The sequence below is a fragment of the Andrographis paniculata genome, unplaced genomic scaffold (assembly GCF_009805555.1).
Source record: "Andrographis paniculata isolate CXL003 unplaced genomic scaffold, ASM980555v1 Contig37END, whole genome shotgun sequence".
NCBI classification, from domain to species: domain Eukaryota; kingdom Viridiplantae; phylum Streptophyta; class Magnoliopsida; order Lamiales; family Acanthaceae; genus Andrographis; species Andrographis paniculata.
The window spans coordinates 5,841,573-5,853,951 of NW_026137570.1; the positions used below are offsets into that span (position 1 = coordinate 5,841,573).

The 12,379-nt window shown below is 35.2% G+C and overlaps 1 protein-coding gene across 1 annotated transcript; it reads right to left on the reverse strand.

Annotated features, from left to right (window-relative positions):
- Positions 1 to 7,456: 7,456 nt before the first annotated feature.
- Positions 7,457 to 11,164, reverse strand: LOC127250593 (uncharacterized). The gene is made up of 2 exons (XM_051273956.1): positions 10,883 to 11,164; positions 7,457 to 9,292 (listed from the first exon to the last, which is right to left on the reverse strand). Exon 2 carries the CDS (start codon positions 9,273 to 9,275, stop codon positions 7,464 to 7,466), a length of 1,812 nt encoding a protein of 603 aa, XP_051129913.1. The 5' UTR covers positions 9,276 to 9,292; positions 10,883 to 11,164; the 3' UTR covers positions 7,457 to 7,463.
- Positions 11,165 to 12,379: the final 1,215 nt, after the last annotated feature.

Here is a 12,379-nt window from a genome sequence, read left to right on the forward strand (position 1 = left end):
GTCTTGTGTTTATGTCTCGGTTCGGTGTTGAGGAGCCCTGTGTGATCGATGTAGTTGTGTTTGTTAATCGGGTTTAAAATCGTTCGTATATTTGCCTATGTAGATCGAGTTGCATTTTTTATTTTGGCACCGATATTTGGTGATTTTATTTGTTTAATATGTGTTTTTTGTTATTTTTGTAGATGTACATTTTGTTTAGTTATCCGTAGTTGCATATTTTTGTTTTTTTGTTTTTTTTTTTATTGTTCGGTAATAAGTCATGTTTGTGGGTTGGCATATGTGGTATTATTAGGTACCCTGAGTTGCAGTTTTAGGTCTTGTTTGCTAAGTAATTTACTTTTAGGGACTAATGTATACTCGAAATGTATTGTTACGTACTCCTGATAGATTCTGATAAATTTTTAAATATATTCAGATTTGGGTAATATATTGATGGTATTTATTTACAGATCGTAGGTCGGATTATGCTTGTTATTCAATTCACTATGCGATCCGTTCGGGCAAGGGAACGCAGAGAAATTGGTACGTTTACGAAATAAATATAATTAATTTACCATAGATAAACCTAATTACGTAACAAAATATTATATTATTTTTACAAACGTGATTTTTATGCTTGTACATGAACGTAATATACCTATGACCCATGGTAAGGGAGATGCCCGAGTACGTAGGATGTCGGAATCAAGGTGATACTCCTTACTGTGGTCCTTTGGTCTGCATGTTCGACAAGTGTTACGCCCACACAAATCCGCAGTTCATCTCATTGGTAGCATCGACGGTGAGTTTGATAATGTGAAGAGCTACCACAGTAAAATTACGGCCAGAATAATGAAAGGTCCGCCCTCTAAATCGTAGACTCTGATGAGCAGCACAGGGTAAGTGAACGTCTGTAATGAATTTAGATGGATTTGGGATTGATTTGGGTTGTGTTATTTGTACTTGATTTGGTTAATGCATTATTTTATGATTGAATTGTTAGTTAAATTGGTTTGATTTGCCTCATGTTTGATGGAATTGTATTAAGATTGATTGATGGATTGAATTGTAGGTTGAATTTGGTAAAACTTAATGTTTGGAGTAATGCTATGAATTGTGTCATAAATGATTGTATGATTAATTGTTCACATGGTTAGAATTGCAATAATGCATATGTTGTACCTCCACAACGGATCGATGTATCCGTCTAACTAGATCGAAATACCTTCAAAATACATATATATGCTCATATAAATGTACCCATTAGTTAGGAATGTTATCCTTGTACGAAGACCGCAACCAACCAGAAAAGTTATGCATACGAATTTTAAATTGAAATTAACTAATTCATTACAAGACCTTGCAATGGTTGAAATAATGTTTGCAATGAACAAAAGTGCATTCACGGATACTTAAGTACATTAATGGTGCACTAAGAAAATTATATACATGTGTTGCGAAGGTTTATGCTCTCCCAGTCGCTGCCATTTCTCTCAACCACTAATGAAGTGAAGAATTGCTAATAGAAGAAATGTTTTCACCAAGTTCCTTAATTGCCTCATCCGTCAAGGATTGACTGAAGTCGACCACATTCAAAGATACCTGCTACTACATAAATACTATCTAAGCAACCATCAATCATACCTTGATTGTTAATGCTCGTAGCCAGAACACATTTTTACATACCTTCATTAAATATCAACTGCCCGTAAGTAGTTTTTACGTACATATAATACAATTTCATATACTCTGGTAACGAGTATTTATGCCCTGGTAACTTGTGCTTGAAAACCGATCATTCTCAATTTGTTGTGTCGGTAACCATTGATGAATTCATCATTATAGAGTTCTCGCGAATCCTAGAACTATATGTAAAGGTAAACAACATATATTTATTATAGATGGATAAACAAGACAGAAAATACTTAGTTAAATTATATTGGTTGTTATTCATACATGCTTTGTGGTCTTCCTATTGAAAAATATGGCATGAGTTGTTGAATGTAAATGTACCATGCCCAAAATTTTCCATCAGAGCTAGAGGAATTACTCTCATCAAGTTCGTGAATTGGCTCATCCGTCAAATGATTGACTGAAATTAACTACACTCAAGGATACCTGCTACTACACAGATAATACCTAAGCAACTATCATTCATACCTTGAATGTTGGTGTTTGTATCTGAAGCACATACTTGCATACTTGCATCAAATGCAGACATACCCTTGCGCATGCATATCTTATATACCTATAATTGTGGTGTCATATGCTCCAGTAACGAGTATATATGTCCTAGTTACTTTTGCTTGGGAAATCGACCATTTTTAGTTTGAAATATTCACTTGTTATCGGTAATCATAGATGAATTCATCATGATAGTGTTCTCACGATACCCTGAGTTGTATGAAAAGATAAACAACACACATTTACTATCGATGGATAAATAAGTCATAAATGACTTGTATGATATATGTAAAATCATAGCCCAATCTCCATTTGTAGATGTCTAAACAAGTCATAAATGACTAAATTAAATTATGTTGGGTTGTTAGAGTATATTATTGCTGCCACGAATTGAAAATCTTTAATAGTAGTCCACATTGTAGCACACACAATAATATTCAATTAGGAGTATATTTGCATAGGGCATGACTCGGCTAAGCAGACGAGTACTCCAGAGCGGCTCTGACGTACCCCCCATTTGGCTTGATGTACAAAATTATACTTATTGTGTAACTATTGCATTTTTTCATGTAGCAACTAAACTAAATTCAAAAATATCTACTTATTTACGGATAATATCTTTTTGAATGCATATATACACTCCTAAAACTAGTGTTCTCTCGATAATTTTTTCCGACAACAAAGATTCATAATCCTTTCCATATGGAACTGAATTTGCTCGATTAACGGAAAACGCTTTTCGATTTAGCAGTTTGAAGGTTCAATTTGGGTATTTTGCTCACTCCTACTTATGACATCATCTTTTTTTAATTATCATTTTTAATAAATATTTTATAATACTCTTATTTTACTTTTTACGTACATCACTCTTATACAAAAATATTATTATTTTTTATCTTTCGTGCTCAAGAAAAAGTGCATAATTAGTCATGACAGAGAGAATATTTAATAAATCTAATGGTCTTTCAATACAACCTATTAGATATTTACAAACTCAAGTAAAAACTTTTTAAGAGCATTTTAAAAAATAATAATTCAGTTGAAAAACCAAGTACTCCATCATGTCTCCGATGTACCCTATTTTTATTTTAATGTACTATTTTTTTCCAACATATTTACCTGAACTCCACTTTTAGGTACCTACATACTTTTAATAAATGCTTGTGAGGATTTACAAAATGATCAAAAGTATCAATGATAGATTCCAAAATAAAATAAGAGTTTACAATCCTTTGCATATGGATCTAAGGGATGTATCACAATATGACAAGTACTTCCTCCTATTTTGATAATTAATTATCAAGATTATATTAAAATGGTGGGTGGTAATACGCTATCACACCAATGTGCATTGACACATCAACTACATACCCCCCAAATAATTTGTATACCTCTGTTAAATTTTCAGAAACCTGTGTTATCAAATTATTATACATAAAACAGGATTGTCATATACCTTTTGTTCATGTTCATATACTGTAGTACATTCTAGTTACATTTGTTATTCTATCTAACCAGACTCTTGTTGTTGTATATTCACCTACAACCAGACTTTTGTTGTTGGATCAAGGGATCTCAGTGCAACAAATGAAAATGACTTTCTTCCATTCGATTTTACAATTAGTACAAATCAGCATATCGATTTGGCTTCAACTAATCCGCCCTGCAACCCAAAATATGGAGACTTAAGCAAGATTAAGATAAAATTATTTTTTTATAATAAAGAGAAGATTCATTGAGAATTACTAGAAACTATGAAACCTTCTCAAGATACTTGCCACGACAGATACAACCCATAATTGCCATATCTTTGTATCAATATGATACAATATATTGTTCAAAGCTCTTATAATGAATATTGTTAAACATAGTACAGACCATCAAAATTATTCTATATGCACAATCTAATCATCACAATATTGTAGCAATTACTATAAAGAGATAACCTTACTCTAATGCGTATAAGAACTCTAAACATCAACTCACATAATCCAAAAAACTAAATAATTGTAGGTGAAAAAATATTTGGAAATGCATAGTTCATAGACACATCATAAATTTTTTTGAATACTACATCGATAATTTCATCATTACACAAATTGTAAATGACTAAGTTTAGAGTATGAGTATTTGTTGGCACATCTTTATTTTCTATTACATTGATCAACTTAAGAGCTCAAAAGAGTATTTTCAGTTTTGAAAAATTTATCTATTAAAAACCTATATAAAACATGTCATATTTCACACACAAAGAACATGACCTAGTTTAAATAATCAACACAAATAAAAAACTCACAATCAATCGGACATGATCATCAATAAATATTATGTCATTGAGTGTATAACGGTTGGTTGAAATCTTCAAATAGCATATATTTTTTAAAAGAGAAATGACAACCCAACACTCTAGAAAATAATTTATAAAATTCCTTGACATTAGGACAAACCTTTTTTGGGACATTTTATCGAACACATAAAGTGCACCATTCAAATATTTATCTCACTAATATACACATAGTATGAATCCAAAACAAAATAAACTATCTAAAATTATATATTCTTATGGAATTCTAGTAATGTAGCAATCCTCGATAGCAACAAATTACCCGGTTTACAAAATAACAATTACGACATCTTTCGCATAATAGGAACAAAAATACCTTATAACAAAATAAAATCATTATCAAAATCACCCAAAAATTACCCACTTTACAAAACTCATACTTAATTTATAAATTCCTACTAGTTTAACACGCGACAATATTTTTCCTAAACTAGCAATTTTCTTACTAGTCCAAACACTATTGATATAAATACTAACCTTGGGATTTCTTCGATTGAACCGCCATATGTCGATTTCGAGATCACCGGTGACAGCCCTTGGACTTTCTCCTATCGAATCGTGTAACCGCCGACGATAGAAAACCGATTCGACGGAACAGAGAACAGGTCGAACCGTGAGAAAAGTGAGCGAGAAACCCGTCGGATGATGGGAGAAGAGAAGAGAAATGAATCTTTCGCACTTCTAGAAACTGGGCGATCGGACGAGAGGTTGCTTCCGGCTTCACTGAAGAAGGCTCAACGGTTTTAGGAGAATTTTGCGCGAAGAAAAACAACCAAAGAATGAGAGAATGAGAGAACGAGAAAAATAGAGGAATAGGGGGTGAGACGAAAAAAAAGGGAGTGCATACAAAGAAATTAAAATTAGGGACTGAATCCCAAATCAATATTAGGCAGAGGGATTTTAATCAAATTCTCCGATAATAAATAGTTTGAAATAAAAAAAAATTATTTCTTTTATAAAATATTATATCGAAATATTATTAAATAAAAATTTATTAAATTAATTTTAGATTACAATCAAATAAATTTCATAATTTGAACTTTTTGTTAAGAAAAGGAGCAAGCTATTTTTTTTTTTTTTTAAAAAAATAAGGTCCTATTTATTTTTGAAATATTTAATATTAATTATTTTATCAAAATATAGTACAAATTAAGAAAAAATTACAAAAATACTTTCATCTGTGGCTTATAATACGAATAGAAAGACATTTGTAAAAAAAAATTATACAAATATAAAAATAATTTTAATATTAAGTATAATGACGTAAAATGTAAATGTCACCCTTAAAAACGAACGGAGGGAGTATAAATTAATATTTTTTTTCAAAAAGATAAATACTAAATAGCATAATAGTTTTGTCACCATCATTTATATTATATGGAAATGATTGAGATTTACTCCCCACCTCTTACTCATTTCACCCTTCTTTCAACTCTGCAATTGATGGGAATCAATTCGGTTTATTTCTGCGCAAAAAAAAAAACTTTACATCATCGTATTTCTGGCAACCCATATTGGTAATAGACAATTGATTTCAATAAAATTTTGGCGGCGATCCAAGGTAGTGAATGGAGTGGTGAAGTTGAGTGCTCCATCATCGACGAACGTTTGCTTACGGTAAGTATTTGTAGATGGACATATTCGAAAAAACAAATATAAAGGATGTCTATCTACTGCTCTATAAATTGATGGCAACGATCGTGTGTTCGCTTTAGTATCTCCCAGCAAGTATTTTCTTAATGCTTTGGAGATCGTTGCCTTGTTACGAGATTTTGATTGCAATGTTTGCTAATTTTTCATTCGATGTGTTGTGATTTTATGCTAGTATCCGTGGGTATTCCTATGAAATATTTTTTCTGATGTAGTATCCTTATATTTATTAATCCAATACTCGTGTTATGTAATATTGTGGGCTATTTTTGTTTGCAAATACCCTGGTATTGTTGGGGTATACTATGAACAATCACTGATGAATTCTAATATTTTTTTCATGTACTTTATATTTGATAATATTAAAATCTTATTGCTACACATTGATTTCTACTGAAAAGAATAAAAATTAGTAATAGTTTTGCTAAAAGTTGGGGTATGTCATGTTGACGGTAGTATTGATTGGAAAGAGTATATTCTTTTTTCGAATAGGAACTTGGGACTCCTAAAGTCCATTTATACCGTATTTTTCAGAGCCCACCGGCCACCGCATATACTGTCTTTGACATATAGTGGACAACTTTTGTAACACCCCCAGTTGGCTCATACTGGAAATGCTACCGCCACACTGCATCATGAGGTCGTCACCTCCTACTTCGGGCCCCACAACACAGTGTTAAGGCTAAAATTAATTATATAAGCATTTTATTATTCCAAAAAAAAAATAGTTTATAAATATTTACAAAAACATACTCCCAAAACGGGAGGTTTTTCTAGTTAGAATTTACATATAATACATCAGATGCACGCAATATGTTTAATATTACATGCAAATGTTTTGCATGCGTCTTTTTATCTGGGGAATAGACCAAGATATCGTCAATAAATACCACCACAAACTGATCGAGGTATGGTTGAAAAATTCTATTCATCAACTCCATAAACGCAGCCGGGGCGTTAGTCAACCCAAAGGACATAACCGTGAATTCATAATGCCCGTATCTAGTCCGAAAAGCTGTCTTCGGAATGTCATGCTCTGCAATCCTTAGCTGATGATATCCAGATCTCAAGTCAATCTTTGAGAATATAGTTGCACCTCTCAGTTGATCAAATAGATCATCAATCCTCGGAAGAGGATATTTGTTCTTCACCGTGACTTTGTTCAGTCCACGGTAGTCAATACATAACCTCAAACTTCCATCCTTCTTTTTCACAAATAAAACTGGAGCTCCCCAAGGCGATGTACTAGGCCGAATGTAACCCTTATCTAGCAATTCCTGTAGTTGCAATTTAAGTTCAGCTAGTTCTAAAGGTGCCATCCGGTATGGAGCCCTTGATACTGGCTCAGCACCCGGCACAATATCAATAGTAAATCCACCTCACGAGCTGGTGGCATACCCGGAATGTCATCAGGAAATACATCAGGAAAATTTCGGACTACAGGAATATCTTGCAATCGCTGCTCCCCTTGCGTCAAATCTCTTACCTCACACAGATATACTGGAAACCCCTTACGAATAAATGATTGAAATGATAGGGATGAAATTACCTTCATAGAAGGTTGTCTGGCAGATCCTGCATAATCCACCTGTTCGCCCATCGCTCCAACCAGCGAAATTGATCTTTTTCGACAATCAAATTGAGCTTGATATGCCACTAACCAATCCATCCCCAATATTACATCGAACTCGGATAGCTTGATGCCCAACAAGTTAGTAACAAAATCAACCCCTTCAATACTAACCGGAATCTGCATATAAAGCTCTCGGCATTCCAGCACTTCTCCTGATGGAAGTAAAACTTCCACTACCACTTCTACTGATGAATTCAGACCCAATCGTCTAACTAGACGCTTAGATATGAACGAGAACGTTGCACCCGAATCGAATAACACAAGAGCAGGAAAACCGCAAACCAGAAATCTACCCGTTAAAACCTCACCTGGATGATAATCAGCTTCTGCTTGGGTAATAACATTTATTCGTCCACGCTGGTCAGGTCCTCTGCCTGGCTGCCTAGATGACGAACGTGACTGACTTCGTCCCCCTAGCCAAGATGATCCTAATCCTCTCCCTTGTGACTGCGAAGACGGCGGCTGCCATGGCCTAAACCTCGGTTCTGGAAACTCCCTTGCAGTTACCACACTTGGACATAACCTGGCAATGTGACCACTACCACCACATTTAAAACATGTCAATGGAACTTTATCACAACGAGTACCTGGGTGGCTTGTTCCACAACGCCGACAAACAGTCCCCGATTGCTGAGACCTCTCCTGACTCGGTTCATTAATCGAAATCCCCTTATACGATGGCCCAGACCTGAACATTTGCCACCATTTCTTTTTACCCTTGGGCTCATCCTCCACTTTAGCTTTTCCCTTATCTCGAACCTGATGTTGATAACCTATTTCCTTCTCACTCTCCTTTTGTCTGACTTCCTGCTTCTGATAAAATCGGGCAGCACACTCGTAAGCCTCATACAATGAACTGATATCCAACACCGCTAAAGCTTCTTGAATTCTGTGTTGCAACCCGTCTACAAAATGGTCAATTCTGTCTCGCTCACAGGAAAAGTAGTCAGGAACATACATCTCCAACTCATTAAACTTCACAAAATAATCCTCAACTGACATCGAGCCCTGCTTTAAGTCCAGCAATTCTTGCTTCTTCGCTTTTCGAATATGCGACGGTATAAACCTAGCCTTTAACTTTGCTTTAAATTCATCCCAAGTCATATCCACTTGGTCTACACCTGCAGCTTCTTCACCTAACCACCACCGATTTGCTCGGCCTTCCAAGAAATAGGCTCCAATATTAACTCGTTGATCTGGCGGAACCTGAACAACACGAAATATCTTTTCCATCTTTTCAACCCAAAACTCAAGGACTCCTGGCTCCACTGAACCAGAATATGTTGGTGGGTTATGCCGCATCACAGCATCAATGAAACTCCTCTGTTGAGGCATCATCGCGGCCATAAACTGCCGAAAGAAATCCTGACTAGGTGCCTCTGTTGGTACATGCGCTGGCACAGGATACTGTGACTCATCAGACGAAGGATCAAACTCTGGGCCTTGAATAGCCCTACGTACACCACCACCTCGAGAATTCGACATACTGCCCCCAATTTTTCCTGATTCAATATCAATTCAGCACACAGCTAAACCAAGCATAACAATAAAAGATAGATCACATTAACATGAATGCACCCGCAAAACCCAAACCTCACCAAACCAATTCAATATCATTATTATTTTCAAAACCTTTTTAATTCAAAGAGCCAAAATCTATCAAACCTAGGCTCTGATACCAACTTGTAACACCCCCAGTTGGCTCATACTGGAAATGCTACCGCCACACTGCATCATGAGGTCGTCACCTCCTACTTCGGGCCCCACAACACAGTGTTAAGGCTAAAATTAATTATATAAGCATTTTATTATTCCAAAAAAAAAATAGTTTATAAATATTTACAAAAACATACTCCCAAAACGGGAGGTTTTTCTAGTTAGAATTTACATATAATACATCAGATGCAGTTCACTCATTCAGCCCGTCTTTCTATCTCCCGAGACGTCCCCTGTCCCGGAGGTGCCATGCGTACCTGAATCAAATATTTTTCTTAAAAGCAGTCTAGAATTAAATCCATTTTAAGAACTAACATAAAATATGCCATGTCATGCTCGAAAATAGAGTTTAATTTCCGTCATTTGCAAAATAAATGCCATGCCATGCCCATACTGAAATAATGTAACAATAATGTCAAAATCGAAAACTCATGCACATATACCCATATACATATGTCAAAGTGAGCAGCCGGAATAACCTCGGCTCCATAATAACAGCTCACTAGACTATCATCAATAAATAGCCGGAAAATCCTCGGCTCAAGGAAGGACCTGGTAAACCCATAATAATATAACGGTCACCCGGTCACTCCCATATACCCACCATACGACTCCCGCAATCAATACATGGATAGTCGAACGTTGTCGCCATTAACCACAAGACACCCCATAGTCTGTGATAGCGAAGATAGGACCCTCCTGCCTAGCCCTACCCCGTGTAACGTAGTAGAATCCGTGCAACCTGGAATCACCCGAAGGAAACCCGGAAACTCTACTCCTCCTCGCACGCCCTAACGGGATCGCGTTTGGAGTTTGGCATCTGATCCTAAACTACCGGTAGACCTCACTAGTAGCTACTCCAATGAGTGGAACAACACCGAACCCGAATGATTAGACCAAATACGTCTCAACTGCAATGGGTCTAATCCCTGAATGACCGTGCGACTAAGTCACCCAGTTGTCCGACTACTATCGTCCACTATCGCCAAAGTGTTACGGTACATCGGGGTCGAATATCCTAACCCCAGATGATGCCCTCGCCTAGCACTACCGCACACGGCGACTAAACGATAGATCCATAAAACATATTCGATAAATCGTGCAATGTGTGCAGCATGTCAATAAGTGAATTTAATGAAAAGGGCTGGTGAGACGGCCCACCTATCCTCCTTTTTATAAATTCACCAACACGATCAAATACGTATATCGAATATCGTAAAACGAAGTTTCACACATGCATATACACACACATATATACATATATAGATGCACTGACCAAATGATTCCACATAATATCATATCAATATCAGAATCAGAATCACATGCAACATAAATACCTAATTTCTTAAAATTAGATTTAATTCCCTACTGCTTACCTCCTACCGATACTTTCTGGATTTTATAACTTCACCCAAATCTCCTCCAACGTACACCTGTCCCATTATTTACTCAAATCAGATGAGCTTTATGCTTATTCTCAGGAGCTACCTGCTTATTCAAAAGCTAATTTCTATAATTAACTCGTCGGGCTCCAAACTTTTATATTTAGTAGAATATGATATTCTAGCTATAAAATCCTTCTACCTCATAATATTTATATTGCCCGATTATTAAATAAAAATACGCAAAGGTATGAACAAGCAGGCAGGTGCGATATACTGCCGTTTTCAATTTGGCTCGGATCAATACGAAATTCTCAGAATATAATACTAGGACTACGAATAGGCTATTAGCTAAAGAAATTCGTTGATCAAATAGCCAAATAGCCGGTTATGAATTTTTTAAAGAATTTCTAATTTAATATTCCCAATATTGAAATTCATATTAAAATCCATAATTAAATTCTACGTATAACAAGGAATACAATACCGAAATCGGAATCGAAATCGAACGGCTAAATCTTTTTCTTTCTTCTTTTCTTTTTCTCCTTTCTTCTCCTTCGCGTTTCTTCCTTTGCCTTCATTCGCTTCGCAGGTAAGTTTGCTTGTTTTTTTATATATAATTATATTATTATTATATATATTATATATATTATATTATATTATATTATTATTAACGTTATTATTATTATTATTATTATTATTATTATTATTATTATCTTCCTCATAATTACCTTTATTATTATCACTATATTATTATATATTTTATATTTTATATTTATTTTTAATTTTATCGATATTTATCCATTTAACAGTCTATTTAATTATAACTAATATACAAAATTGGAATATAATTTATCCCAAAATATTAGTTTCTTGATTCCATTACTATTGTCAAATATTTATTTGCTATAATAATATTATTTTATACATTCCGAAATCGGGGCATTACAATCCACTCCCCCTTAAAAAGATTTCGTCCCCGAAATCTAAACTCAAACACATAACAAGGCAACTTAATTAAACAATTGTGGGTATGCTTTGAACATTTCTTGTTCTACTTCCCACGTGGCCTCTTCCGCTCCATGTCTGGACCACATTACTTTCACCATACGAATATCTCGATTCCTCATGGTTCGGACCTTTGTGTCCATGATCCACAGAGGCTTTTCTTCATACGAAAGATCTTCATTCAGCTCTATCTCATCTGGAGATAAAATATGAGAAGGATCTGCAACATACCTACGAAGCTGAGATATATGAAACACATTATGGATACGCTCCATAGAATTTGGAAGTGCCAACCGATAGGCCCAATCACCAACTCGATCGACAATTTCATAAGGTCCAACATAACGCGGACTCAATTTTCCTTTAATCCCAAACCTTCTAATACCTTTCATTGGGGATACTTTCAATAAGACAAAATCTCCACTTTGAAATTGACCCTCACGTCGGGCTCTATCGGCATAACTCTTTTGACGATCTTGAGCT

Bases quoted from the DNA above. Each gene is read 5' to 3' on its own strand.
- LOC127250593 (XM_051273956.1), bottom strand. From the start codon at position 9,275: ATGTCGAATTCTCGAGGTGGTGGTGTACGTAGGGCTATTCAAGGCCCA.